General features: G+C 37.3%; 1 protein-coding gene across 1 annotated transcript in view; it reads right to left on the reverse strand.

The window, feature by feature from the left end:
- The window catches only part of ryr3 (ryanodine receptor 3), a 78,278-nt gene that overhangs the window by 15,447 nt on the left and 47,909 nt on the right, over positions 1-14,922 (reverse strand). The window contains 32 exon segments of the mRNA XM_046836555.1: positions 398-740; positions 1,566-1,678; positions 1,837-1,971; positions 2,061-2,120; positions 2,574-2,744; positions 3,992-4,084; positions 4,178-4,265; positions 4,523-4,763; positions 5,063-5,380; positions 5,497-5,627; positions 5,714-5,795; positions 5,898-6,090; positions 6,092-6,137; positions 6,893-6,953; positions 7,072-7,121; positions 7,255-7,376; positions 7,598-7,665; positions 8,066-8,181; positions 8,355-8,478; positions 8,559-8,634; positions 9,235-9,297; positions 9,366-9,512; positions 9,608-9,697; positions 9,796-9,874; positions 10,597-10,760; positions 11,156-11,296; positions 12,625-12,715; positions 12,818-13,038; positions 13,419-13,588; positions 14,006-14,126; positions 14,270-14,378; positions 14,627-14,810. Coding sequence (XP_046692511.1) covers positions 398-740; positions 1,566-1,678; positions 1,837-1,971; positions 2,061-2,120; positions 2,574-2,744; positions 3,992-4,084; positions 4,178-4,265; positions 4,523-4,763; positions 5,063-5,380; positions 5,497-5,627; positions 5,714-5,795; positions 5,898-6,090; positions 6,092-6,137; positions 6,893-6,953; positions 7,072-7,121; positions 7,255-7,376; positions 7,598-7,665; positions 8,066-8,181; positions 8,355-8,478; positions 8,559-8,634; positions 9,235-9,297; positions 9,366-9,512; positions 9,608-9,697; positions 9,796-9,874; positions 10,597-10,760; positions 11,156-11,296; positions 12,625-12,715; positions 12,818-13,038; positions 13,419-13,588; positions 14,006-14,126; positions 14,270-14,378; positions 14,627-14,810 — 4,211 coding nt within the window.

Raw genomic sequence — 14,922 nt, forward strand, 5'->3', positions numbered from 1 at the left:
TTTTTAGTCAAATCAGCTGAACAGTTAATGTTTTACATAAACATTAATTAACTACCCCCAAAACTTCCATCTACCCTTAGACTTTATTATTATAAATGCATAGTGGTGAAGAAAATTTTTATTTTTTCAAAACAGTCAAAAAATAAAATAAAATCCTTGTCAGTGGTATTCACATGTACACGAAAGCTACAGTAGATAGTAAAATGCTAGGTATTCCTTTAACACTTTTGACATTTATAGCAACTGTACTGCCTGCGCCTACACAGAGACATGATTTTCTAGATGAGGTGAACATGCCACCGACTCTCACAACTTACGACAGTACGAGACTTACAAAAGGAAATACGACACCCAAACAGAGAGGCAGAGTGTCAAAGGGCTGTCCTGCCCCTCTTACCACTGCTACGCTGAGATACACTGCTCTACGCGGCTTCGGGCTCAGCCTAAACTCATGCAGGGCCTGGCGGCTACGCACACAACCAGCTGAGCCAAACACGGGCCAGGACGAAGATGTGAGGCGAGCAGAGACGCGCTGCCGCAATTCAGCGGGCAAGGTGCTGGCCGCAGGGCAAACAGTGACAGAGATGGCGCCAGAAGGCACACACGGCACACAGGGCAGCACCAAAGCTGGCCCAGTACTTACTGCCAGGTCCTGCACTAGCTTCTCCTCAAAGGAGTACTCCTCTGCTACTATCCAAAGTTTCTGATAGCCCATGAGGAAGAGGTTAATAGAGCGATGCCTGAAGATTGAGGGGGGAAAGGGAAGTTAGGAAGGATAGAGGCAGGGAAAAAGAAAAGTGAAAAAAATGGGACGAGGAAATAGGGTGCATTCTGGAAGGGAGTGAAAGAGATGTACAGCCCATGGCCTCATCTGACTGGCCACCTCAATAACTCAGTGAGGTTCACCTAGGAAATCAGCACAGTTCAAATGTTAAGTGAGTCCTACATTTATTGCAACAAGCTGCTTTGTCTAAATACTCACCATAGCAAATATTTGAAAAGTAGCTTATTTTCTCAGGTAAATCAGTTTATTAATATGACAGTAAAGGGCAGCACTGGAAGGTGACCATTCAGAACGGCAATAACAATTGAATGCTTGTGCTTAGTCCTTAGGTAGGAAAATGGACTGAAGGAAGATGTTGGAATCATGAGGTCTTTTGAGCTCACTTTACCGTTAGCATGGAGAACAGACCATCAAAGCTGGAGGTTTGGTACAACTTTTCCAGCCAAACGTACCCATAGCCATTCAGGAAGTAATTATTATTTTTGAATCTAAAGTGTATTATAGAGACAACAAAGAGGAGAAATGTTTTAGAGCTATCAGGAAAGGTGTATGGAAGGGCCTGTACTGAAATACTGGACATTTCACTTTGTCAGACAGGATGTTAAAAACATAACAGAATTGGGAATAGGAAAAATTACTAGAAACAAAACCAGAAGGAAAAATAACAATTCAGCATTTATTCTAAAATAAATAGGTGATAAAGGGTAAGGTCGAAATCAAGAAAGCTTACAGCATGTCATCTCTTTCAACATTTCATGAAGATAATTGCTTCAGCACTCACCTAGGTAGGTTGTATAGAGGTGCCATGCGGAAACAGGCGACCACAGCACGCTTGCGCTGTTTGGACAGCTGTTTCTGCCATACTGTTTTTTTACACCTGAGCGGCTGCTCCACCTGAGGGTTAAATGATCTTATTTAGTGTAATTAGTGTAATTATTGAATGTTATTTAGTTTGGTGTGAAGACTAAAGATGAGTTTTCTTGTATTGCACTTTTACTGAGTGTGATTGCTATGGAATTGTCAGTAAAAAAAAATCATGTTGTGCCTCTAACCTGCTCAAGATGGAAGACAGCGGCTGAGATGCCTTGGATTTTCTCGATAATTAGGTCAGTGTTTAGAGGCTCTTCATTCTTCACCTCTACATCCTTATAGAGGTTTAGCTGCCACTGCACTGCTGGGTCCTCAGTCTGCAAAGTGTGTGTGCAGCTTCTCTTATTAACTAAGGCAATAACTATTTACATGGAATTATCTTAACTTTTGATTATGGGGAACTTGCCTTCTCTTGGAGATGTAGGTTCTGTTTAACATGTTCCTTCACCTCGTCATCTGTGTCTTTCTGTAAAAACCAACACACTCTGCTACCACCCACACTTACTGTATGCTGCAATGTTTAATTTCTCTTAGACTACAGCAATTCTCTTAGACTGACAACCAAGACTCCTTTCAAAAATAAATGCGTTCTTACAGAAAGATTTAGTGTATCGACAAACACATATCTTGAAAATCTCTATTTATATTCTAATTGTTAAATATTAGCACATTTTAATCTGTATGTTATATTATGTAGCCCATTTACCAAACAGCCCCTCCCTCTGCATGTACTGTGGAACTATACAAATGATAATGCATGTTATGAGTAAATTAATATAAACCACTCGAATTACAGCAATCACTACTACCAGAGCTGCTCTTATAGAAAATCAACACCTTCTGACTAATCTGATTTGGGTTTACAAAATAGCTAAATTTAATTTATATGGGCTGTAGTTATAAGTAACCTTATGCTCACCAGACTGTAGCGGATCTTGGCCAGAGAAATGAGCTCCTGGTCCCCAGCTGTGCACATATTGAGGCCAATAGGCAGCAGTTTCTTGTGAGCTGCCACAATTAAAGATGTCTGAATAGAGTATAATTCTCTTTTTCTTTTCTTTCCCCTTCTCTCCTGGTCCTGGCCTCCTGACTGCAACACACAAACACAGAATGTTTTTTTTTTAACAAGGTACTCTTACTAGGTACTCATTTTCTTTTCCCCATGAATTAAGATTATACACTGCATGAGTCTCTTTTCCATTACTTTTAGCATCCTGTTGCCTTTCAGTTTTCGTAATGGTCTCATATTTAGATTTTTCATTCATAATCACATCATGTCAAGTCTGGAAGCTTTTATATTTATTTTAACCATATAATGCTGATGCAGTCCACAGTAAAATAAGATTGAATAAAAGACAGGAGGTGGAGCTGACAGAGCTGAAGATGTTGGGGTTTTTGTTGGGAGTGATGAGGATGGACAGGATTAGAAATGAGTTTATTAGAGGGACAGGGCATGTAGGACGTTTTGGAGACAAGGTGAGGGAGGCGAGATTGAGATGGTTTGGACATGTTCAGAGGAGGTACATGGGGTATATTGGTAGGAGAATGCTGAGGATGGAGCCACCAGGAAGGAGGAAAAGAGGAAGACCAAGGAGGAGGTTTATGGATGTGGTGAGAGAAGGCATGCATGTAGTTGGTTTAAAAGAACTATAAGCAAAAGATGCTTCGGAACCTCTTTCCTTTTGGTAGGAGAATGAAGAGTGTGTGTGAGGGGTGTGTGGGGTCGTCCACAATCATAATATGTAAGCTATGTAAACGGGCCTCATGATTTTGCAAGGACATTTCTATCTTTACATATTTTTGCAGTTTCTTATTGCTTTATGAGTTTAACTGTTATTTGAGCTACACTATATATACTATATCTATATATATATATATCTATATATCTATATATCTATATATATCTATATATCTATATATATATCTATATATATATATCTATATATCTATATATATATATATATATATAGAGAGAGAGAGAGAGAGAGAGAGAGAGAGAGAGAGAGAGAGAGAGAGAGAGAGAGAGAGAGAGAGAGAGAGAGAGAGAAATTGATTTAGAAATACAACCTTGATTAACTGCAGAAAAAAAAAGTACAGACATTGGAGTGTGAGAAACAGAAAGAAACAACAAAACTTTACTTCTGGGCAAAGTTACAAGAAGCAATTTAAAACTCATTTACTGTTTCAGTTTGATCAAATTTGTTCTTAGTAATTTTTGAAATAAAGAATGAAGACAAATATTCATGAGGAATCCTGGCACAGGCAAGTAAAAACTTTATCAAAGTATGGCAAGTTTCATACTTCAAGGAAGATGAATGGATACATTTGTTATCTCACCTTTGACATCTTAGTCTTGCTGTCTCCAGTGAGGAAGGCAAGGTTGTTGATTTCATTTTGCACCACAAAGTTTTGCTCTTCCCTTTTAAAATTCTGTTGGTAAAAAGCAGGAGGTCTTGTGACAAAATGTAGATTACAAAAGTAAAAAAAAGAAAAAACATTAATTAAAACTCATTAAGATCTTACATGAGATTTACACCAGAGTATGAAAATCTCTGCCACCATTTTGAAGAGTTCTGTTGAATCTGCATTTGGTTTCTTTAGCCATTTGGACCTGGGTAGAGAGGGTGATTTAAACACAGTCTTACTCATTTTCCTGGTGCTTACTCATCTTCCTATTTTTCGGAACCATTGACAGGTGTAGGCAGAAGTATTCACTTCTTCTAAAAATTGGCTTGATAAAACCCCTCAAGAAAAGCACATTTGCCTATTCTTATAAGTGCCAACTCATAAGGAGCTCTGGTATGAATTTTTACATGGTATGGGATTTGTGTTTTAATTAAGTGTTTAGTGAATGAACAGTGATAATACCTGTTGTTGTCCACGTAGCGGATAAGCATAGGGTAAAAAGCATACAGGTCCCTGCAGAGTACAGCAAATTCATCTAGAATCTGCAGCTCAGCCTCCTGAGTGTCAGCCTTGCTTTCAGATCTTATCATCTCCTCCTCAGCCACAACCTTCACAGTCTTTTTTTTCAGCTTCTCCAGGGTGGGGAGGAAATGTGTTCGTAAGAGGTCTGCTCCTGCCTTGCTTATAATTGGCTGTGTGTACACTGCATAGATACAGAAATTAAAAACAGTTTTTCACAAAACCTGTACATCCTGCACATTCCATCATACAATAGAACATAAAATTATAAATGTTCAAAAGTGTTCCTTAAATTTGATTGTAATTACTGTGTACATGTCAAATCTGTCCTTTTCGCAGCTTTGTTGGTTAATTTGCTAGAAAAAAACTCATATTATTAAGGAGTAACCCCAGTATCCCCTATGTGTGGCCTGGCTACAGTGATCCGGAAGTCTTTTACTACTTCTACTAAAATGTAATATAATATAAGAAAATCACACATGCCTGCAAGCCTCTTCATCCAGGAGGCTTCATCTATGCCCAGATTGTTGTTAAGGATCTTGAGGATGTTGCCCAGGATCAGGCTGAGGTGCTCAGAAGTGACAGTGGTACAGCAGTTCTCATGAGTAGGAGAGTTCTCCGGCCCCTTTTCCCACCAGTAAGAAAGATAGTTACACAGCAGGGGCAAGGTGACCTCGATGACATGAGGCATCTCTGTGTAGCGAGCCCCAGACTCTGAGATATCATGAATGTCTTTCATCAGACCATCCAGACGTGGCATCTCAAGACACATCTCCTCCACAGTATCAGGCATGCTCAGGACTAGAAGCAGACAGGTCAAATATTGTTATGCTAATAACTATTTGAGCCTTAAGCAATGATTAGTTTTAAAAGAATGTCCAGGAGTGTATATATTTACTATAATACTAAGTACTCACTTGCTCTCTCTCTAGGTGTCTTGGTATTGAAGACAGAACGTGGGTTGTGCATATTCAAATGAGGCTCCAGGAACGCCACAGGCATGGCTCCCACCAGAGTAGCCAAGCATTCTCCCAGAACAGGAAGCTGCCTGTTGAAATGCAGAGTTCAGACATGAGTAACTCAAAGAATAGAGTTAACAGCTTTATCAACAATACAATCAGAAATATACAATACTTTTCAAAATAGATGTTTTTGCCAGTTCCCAGAGAGTACAGGCTGGTCAGAATTCGATAGCAGGACAGTTGAACATCATCCACTGAAACGTATGAAACGCATAAAACAATGTTACTCCTTTAAGAGGGAAAAAAAATGCCATTCTCTTTCAGATTGTGTGATCAGTGATCAACTTTTCACTTACACAGCAAGTCTGCCCCAAAATGGTGCTCAGTGATGTGCTGAAAGAGAGCAGTAAGAATGGGCAACAGTGCCACTGAGGTATAGTTGATTATCTGTGCCACTCCCTTCATCTGGGTGCGAGATTGGCCCAGCTTGCCCAGCTTTAGGTTCTCCATAGTTTTCTCCAAGTCTTCTGCAGCATTCTCAAAGAATGTTCCTGACTCCAGCCTTCACCAGCTCAGAGCCAGACTTCATCACTGTCCTAGAAAAGGAAACCATGTCATCAGTCCAGCAAACTTTCTCTATGCATTAAATGTTGTTTTCTCAGATAGAACAAGAATATTGTTCAATCACAACTACAGATCAGGAACATGATCAAGGAAATTAGTTTTTAGATTGTGTGACAATTTAGTGTAGCCAATCCACCAAACTGTGTTGGTTTTGGAGGGTGGAAGGAAACCAGACCAATCTTGCAAACCTGCACAGAACTCCACACAGACAATAACCTGAGCTCTGGATTAAACCGTCTACTCTGGGGCTGAGAGTAACCTGCCGTCCTGCCCTGTTTTAACATTTAAAAGATCTAACCTAGTTACCATGAAGGTGTCCTATTTAAATGTCAAAGGACAAACAGAAATTGTCATTTTTTCCAGCAAAGGCTTTCAATTTTAGCAGAAAATGTTCATATGCAGACATGTTTAATTATGTTGCTTTTAAATATCATATTTACATTTTTATTTTATTTAAATGTCTGTAAATCTATTTATTTGCATATAAGGTGGTTGTAAGTGATTAAATTATATGGCATAATTCATAAAGTTAAAGTAATTTATAAAATTTAACAACAGTTAACAACATAACCTTTATAATCGTTATTTCTAAGTTGACTAAAATATTTATTCACTGCTCAAATAGTAATTATTTAAATAGATTTATTCTTGATTTTTCAAAATGAAATAATGATCTCACAATAAACATTTTCACAAACACAGTAAAGCTGTACGCATGTGCTCTTACCTAAAGTCCAGTGAATGTGCCAGAATGTGCAGACAGCTCACCATCGTACTTGAGTCACTTCCTGGCATAGAAGAGTCATTGATGTTACATACATAAGAAGTTAATATAACCAAGATTTAAAAGAAAATATTATGACAGTCAAGCACAAGTCTAATTAATCAAGTCTAATTTGGCCTTACCAAACAGAGAAATCCTATGTCTAACCAGAGAAGCCAGCTTACAGAAAAGACTGTAGGAGAAAGAAAGGGTCAAAATAAAGAGCTTCTAATGAACTTTCATGCTGCATTATCTTAGTGTCAAAACCTAATTCTGCATATCGCATCCGAAATAATAAAATAAACAACAACAACAAAAGCAAAAACCTAGTGATCATCTCCTTCTCTTTGTTAGAAGCATAACCACTGCTGCTCAGGTTGATGCTAGGAGAAGACAGGAAGTAAAGGCAGTGATTCTTAAAGTACTGGTCAAGCAATGGCAGCAGGACCTGTAGTAAACAAACAACAGCAACAGATATATGAATTATTTTATATGATATTAAATTATATTATATGATATGATATTATATTATATTATATGATAATTATATGATATTTATATTATATTATTATAGCAAGTAAAGTATTGTAGGCACAATCAGTAGTTAAGAATAAACAAAAGTAATATGAGAAACTTTAACATTGAGTTGTGTCAAACATTTAAACTTACTTTTGCAAAGAACTTTATCTCTTGCTCATGTGGTGATTTGTCAGTTTTCCCGCTGGTGGCCATTGCCTCTGTAAATGATTCATAAACTTAAGTGCTCATATAAAAGTAAATTAAACAAATAAAATGACAATGTCCCTGAGCACAAAGCAAACTCCATGAAGATATGGTTACATGGGTTGGAGACCTTGAGTGGCCTAATATAACAATCAACCTAAAGTTTTATCAATGCCTGACTTTACTAGAACCCATGTGACTGAATGAGTAAAAATCTCCATAACCACACTCCAAAATTTAGTGGAGAATCTTCTCAGAAAAGTGGCCAATATTATAACAGCAAATTGGTACTAAATGTAGACTCGGATTATTATTGTCAGGTGTCCACAAACTTTTTTAAATAATGTATATAATATAGAAAACTGTATGGGCTGTTTTTTTTTTTATTTTAGAAATGTATTATATATTACTCACCTAGATGGGCTATGAATTCCTGTGCTGAGTCTACGTAACTCAACAGTCTCTTAAGGAACTTGTAGGTGATCCTCTTCTCCATGGAAGAAGAATCCTGCTCTAAGTCCCTTAAACCTCTAATAAGAAAAAGAATCAGTGGATGATCAACACAAGTGAGACCCAGTATACATCATTAATGTTAGGAGCATTCATGACAAAAACAATCATTTACAAAATACTCTTAAATTCATGTTACTGTATAAACCAGAAAATGTGGATCTATTAAAAAAAAAAAAAAAGACACGTGTACCTGCTTATTGCATATCCATTGAGCTGCAGGAATTTGAAGAGCTCCTGAGCCTTTTCTCTGTCTCTGAACTTCTCCTTCGCTGTCAATGTGTCATAGGGGACCAGCAGTGGGTGAGACCCACCTCCTGCAAATAGAAACACAACTTGTGTGGTGAATTGTGAAATCTTAGACAATACAGGTAGGTGTCCAGAAAAACAATACTACCTTTGCTGCTTAGTTCTATTTTCTTTTTCTTCGCCCAAATATTGTGGTAATTCTCTGCTACAGACTCTACCATGCTCTGGCAGCAGTGTTGTCAAATTTGAAGATAAGAACAATATTAGTGTATTTATTAGAATTTCACAGTGAAGTCAACAGTTTTACATCCACTACACACATTTGTAGTTATTTTGTTTATATTCTATAAAGTACAGCATGAGTAGCGTTGACAATACAAACATTCATGTATATCTACAGTCCATTATGTATACGTACATTATATCAGCAAAAGTGTTTTTTGGACACCTGACCATATATTTTAATGTTACATATGCAACTGTATGGTGCTGTGTGTGCTAAATCTATTATGGGATTTTCAACAAGTAAATCTGAAACTTAATTGGTCAAGTGTCCACATACTTTTGGAAATATATTGTATATAAGAAATACAATGCATTTGCTGTAAAAAGTCAAATCTTCAATCATCAATTACCTTGTGTTACAGTAGCATTTGAACAAGTACATTGCTTTTGGATTTATGTTAAATTTTATTTTAAAAGGTTGTGGCAAGCGCAATTCTTGCATTATAAAAATTACTCAAAATATTATATTTGCATTATTCTAATATTTTTTATTCACACTAGTGAATTAGAAAATAATATTGAATAAACCCAAAACATACCTGAAGCTCTCTTGACAAAGTTACATTTTCCAAATCCACAGGTGATGGATGAAATCCGTCTCCTTTTAAAAAATATGTCAAATACAGCATTGTTAAACAGTTTTTTTTCATTGTATCTTAAATACTCTTACCTGGGAAGCTTCTGAACTCTTAAGCTGTTTCTCGGCCTCACGCTGTTGGAACATGGCCTCCCCTTCTTTGGTCCTCTCGATGATCCAACCCATAGCCAACATGCTCTTCAGTGACTCCTTCACTGGGTAGCAGTAAGTTTCCCTCTCCTGAACCAATTCCAGCAGATCAAAAGGAATTACTACATTATCATCTCAGTGAATAAATGCTTGTCACTAGACATTTTTTGGAAACACGTGGGTACCTTCTCACTCAGTGCTTTATATGGTTTCAAAAGAGGGTGAGTTTTGGCTTGGTCATCCACTTTTTCACCTGCAGTCCAGCCTAGTGTAAACTGTCAGATGATGAAAATCAGATCACATGTCATTCATTGGGTGATTACTTGTAAAAAAAAGCTCAAAATTTGTATTACAAAAGCAGCCAGTAACTTACCTTCTCAGAAGACCACTTCTCATGGCAATGCTCAGCATATTTGTTGGCTATATAATCCATTTTTTCAGGCAGTGAGATGCTGAAAATAGAAGGTTATATCCCGTTACATTAATGCAATTTATTACTATGAATAATGAAGAGTTGAAGCTGAGTTTATACAAGCAAATATTTGGTATGGAAGATTTAATTTAAAAACAATCAGATAAAACATTCTAATTCAAATCTCATTGGCATAATCAATTTCAAATTCAGATACAAATAAAAACATTACACTCAGGAACATTAGAGAAGGAAAGAGAAACATATCAAGCTATTTTAATTATTGGGCCTCCCACAGTGCACATTAGTTTGATAGACTTCATTCCAAAATTTGGGGTCTTCTAAAGTTTTTTTCACGGATTATGATCCAAGCATTAAAAAAAAAAAAACAGAACCTCAGGTTCTGAGATTCAAATCAAATCAAAAATCCTAGTAGAAAAAATACTAGCAACCATACAATCAAATGAAGGATATAATAGGACAGTATTGTATACTTCACATGAAGGGCCATCGTGTGCTAAATAATGCTGTGACACATTTTAATAAATTTTAATGTTGTTATAACACTATTTATTTATGTAAAAGGGCAAATAAGAATGCATGCATTTCTAAATTGCATATTTACAAAATCTATAAGGTCCATGATAAAAAGAGGAAATCTGTTATGCCTAGAGCTTGTGTCCTTTTAGTAAACATAAAGCAGGCCTTTAGACAAGCATCACAGAGTTCCCCATAGATTTACTATTACAGTTTAATGCTTACTTGGCAGTGTTTATAGGCTTGGGATCAAAGTTTCCTTGCGCATCAACAGAGACTTGCTTTACCAGAGTGGTGGCTGGGCTCATGTCTACGTAATCAGGTGGGAGGGCTCCACCTATGGCACTCAGACACTGCATTGCCATTTTGAAAAGCTCTGCATCATATTTCTGGAGAAGAGATTTTGAAAGGAAAGGTGTTGTAAGGAGGGCTGCATGTTGTTCCCATGTTATAAATAAAAAGCATGGGTAAAGTCCTTGGAGGGAAACATGGTGTGAGAAATTGTCAAGGAAATGAGTCATTGTTTGCTTGTTTTTTTTGAATGAACAATGTTATGGATAAAGGGCAGCATGTCAGGGTATTTTAGTGATTGTCAGTGTACAGCAATCTGTTGGTACAAGCCTCATTGTGCTGCACACGTTCAGTCCCAAACCAAAAAAGTAATATTAAAATACATTTTCGACAAATAAAAATATATATAATAATTATCCCATTGTACAATAATTTACAAAATACAGAAATATCTATAAAACAAGATTTGAATGGCTAATGAGCTGTTTAGTACCTTCTGAGAAAGCGCATCAAAAAGACCCCAGAAAAGTTTCTTGGTAAGGTGGAGTTCCTCTTCTGATGCCATTCCATAACTGCCCAGGCCTGAGGGCAGGCAGTAGTATTTCCAGTTCTGTTCATAGTGATTGGTCAAAAGCTATAATAGCAAAAATACACGTTACCAATCAAACATATAGTATAGTATTATTTCATTCATTTGTGGCTATGCTCATCATATTTACAAGATTTTATTTGAACAGCATACACATAAAGTAATCACAAATGTAAAAGTTTAAAACTGTCTCTATTTCTGAGTTGGAGCTCATGTATCACTAGTAGTCATGGATATTTCCAACAATTCTGTCTAGTTTCCACTGTCATTCTGATTCAGAAACATTTGTCTTAAACTCTTAATGTCTACATGGTTAACAAGGAGCAAGTTAGCCAGCAATCACAAGCTATGCCATTTTGCTTGGTTTCCATATTTAACTGCCTGAAAAGAATGTCTTTGCATGCATGTAAATATGCTTTCTATAAAACAAAGATAGCCACTGGTAACTTCAAATGGCCACTATTTGGCCTAAGTAGGACTTTATACTGTGATCCCACATACTGGGCATGATACATATGAGGTCAGTAGATCACGTTGTGTGATACACCCAAGTCTTAGTGACCAGAAAGTTGTCTGGTCACCAAAGCATGGATTGTCTTTTTTGCTGGTGTATTATTTGCTGGTGCTGCTGTTTTCAGGGGACATGGTAACATGGTAGTTTAACTGGCAGGTCAATGGCAATGGGCAGCATGGGCAATCTCAGCACTGGTGTCACAGCACAGCCAGCAATAATTAATTTTATAATTCTCTACACAACACAGTAAACACAATCTAGACATGAAGTATTTATTATTTTAGATTTAAATAAATCAACAAAGTCTAATATATATTTTAAACCATAGGCTCCAGGCTGACTGGAGAAGTGCAAGGTTGCTCATTTACACTGGTAGTTGAGATGTCAAGTGTATGCTTATATGTTTGCACCTACTATACAAAAGCTAATGAAAAATCCATGATGACAGTTGGATCAGGTGACTCGGCCCTCAGCGGTGTGCTTAAGTGCATTTGTAGTGGTAGGTGTGAAATGCTAACACTTTTTTTTTATCTGGCACTGAGCCTAACAATATACATTACAGATACATAAGCCTATAGAGATGACAGGAGATTTGCACCCTTAGTCATTTAGAGATAGTGCTGAATGCAGAACAGATGTCGCTTTTTTATGAAGAAAACAATAAAACAAACATAAACACAAAACCTACAGGCTTAAACAATAAAAGTTTATAAGCACCATAATGCTAGTAATGCACCATGATATGAAATTGTATAATTCTAGGATGTGACACAATATAAAACATAACTTTTTATTTATTTATGCATTTTTTCATTACTAATGTATAGATTTAGTATAGAAACTCAAATTAAATGCTCACCTTTATAGGCATCTTGCAGTATTCTGTTAGTTGAGGCACATCAAAGACCAGACGGCGCAGGAGCTGCTGCAGCATAGATGGCCTCAGGTGTCTGAGTTGATAAGCAATTAAGGCATATTTATACAGACTCTGAAACCAGATTTGGAACTGTTACATTTCCACATGAAAGCCTGGATTAGAACATGGCTCTTACTTGCAAATGGCAAGTAGACACTCTTCAATGGAGTCTCTCTGAGCCTTAGTGAGAGAGCGGCCCTTGGACAGTCTATAGATGGTGTGAAGTGTGGAGTCCATGAGTGTGGCGTAGTGCTCCGTGTGAGCAAAGAGAGACGCACAACGTGTCAGCAAAGGCAGCACAGCTGAGCCGATATACCGGTTCAAGGCCAATGCTGTCTCTGTGGTGCTCAGCACCTCCTATTTGCAGTGGAGCAAATAATAAACAAATTTAATAAATTGAAAATAATAATAATTCGTTTCGAAATTATATTCTATTATAAAATGTGTCTTGAACAATCCATTCCTTTTAGGCTGAATTAATTTAAGTGCTTTTGTGGAAATAGGTCACCGCTGAAAAACTGAGACACAAGGATAGCTAAAAATCTCTCAAACGTATCAAATAGTACTGAACACTGCAAATATTATTGCTTCTTAAACTATAAAAACCCATTATGTTGCAGCATTCACAAAGAGGTCAGATGATGTTTGTGTTCTGTTACTATGCTGCATTCAATTGAAGGTCATAACACAATTTCCAACCTCAGTCTTGGAAATAAAACGTCTGTTCAGCCACTCACTGTGTCCAGAGATGCTGAAGCCCTGAGGTCAGGCAAGAAGCCCACCTCCAACAGATTTAGCAAAAAGCTTTGGTCCTCAATACCATACACACGGTCCAGGAAGAGTACCATTGGTGACTTATGCTCTGGACAGAAACTAGCATTCATGTCTGGCTCTGTCACAGTGCCATCTGGAGATGCAAAGAAAACATTTTAAGTAACAGATGCAGGATCAATAAGGTGGTATAACAGCCTTGTTTTTAACACACTGAGAGACCAGAAAATAATGTTTGGCATTAATCAGGATTTAAAGAAATGGGTATAAATGTAACATTTAAAGGCAGAAAGCATTTAAAAGGGAGTTTATAAAATATATTTACATATATTTTTGTTATATTTTATTACATTACATTTTATGACATTACAGAGAAAGAAGAGTTTTAAAAATGGTTGGTGATATGGCCAGGAATATATATATATATATATATATATATATATATATATATATATATATATATATATATATATATATATATATATATATATATATATATATATCAGATCAGGTTATCTTTAGGGTACTTCAGATGAAAAACAGTATATCTAACCTTTGTTGATTACTGGTACTTTGAGAGGTATGCTGATGGTGCCCACTAAGTCAGTAGTAGGCACTAGAGAACGTAGGATGGCACGGATACGCAAAGCTTCACCCTTGCCTGTGTTGATTAACTGTGAAACATAATAATACAATGCTCATACACAGTATGATCTGATAAAGCCTTATTTAAGATCTAAATTTGCTGTACATAAACAAAGGTTTAAAGCTATTAAATGTGTAGTTCATTTGGTTTGGTATAGGCAGGTACACTTACATGCATCTCGGGGGCACAGCGACCCAGAAGATCAATAAGGGCTGAGTAGAAGGACATGATAGAATTGCCCATGTGTGCCACCTCTTCCTCCTCCACATCCTCCTCAGTCCTGTCACAAGCACACACAATGTGTACACATTCAATCAGTCACTTTCATGGCTTTCAGTTGAAGGTCAGAGGCAGGGAAGCAGGAACTACACTACACCAAAACAAATCTGAAAAGCCAGACTAAGGGCTAATGGCTTGGAGATGCTTGTGTTAGTAGCAGGGACTTCGATTTCCTGTCCGATATGCTTAAGCTAAAATAAATATACACCAAATGTAACCATTAGTGGCAGAAGTCATGTGGGATCTTACGCAGGTGCTCCTCCTTCAGGCAGGTTGGGTAGATCCAGAGCAGGGTCCTCAGAGATCTTGATGGCCTCTAGCATGGCAGCCAACAGACCTTGTCCCCCCTCTCCCCTGAGAGCAGGTCCAAAGCACTCAGGACGCCTGATCAACAACTTTACCACCACATTGGCATTCTCCTCTACGCTCTCACCTGAAAAAACAAACAAACATTGGGGACACATGAAGCTTATCTGTGTTGTATTTATACAGCAACCCCCTATTCATCATGTAAGACAAGAGCAGGAGATCTGGGCCACTGAAGC

Source organism: Silurus meridionalis, chromosome 23 (assembly GCF_014805685.1).
Source record: "Silurus meridionalis isolate SWU-2019-XX chromosome 23, ASM1480568v1, whole genome shotgun sequence".
NCBI classification, from domain to species: domain Eukaryota; kingdom Metazoa; phylum Chordata; class Actinopteri; order Siluriformes; family Siluridae; genus Silurus; species Silurus meridionalis.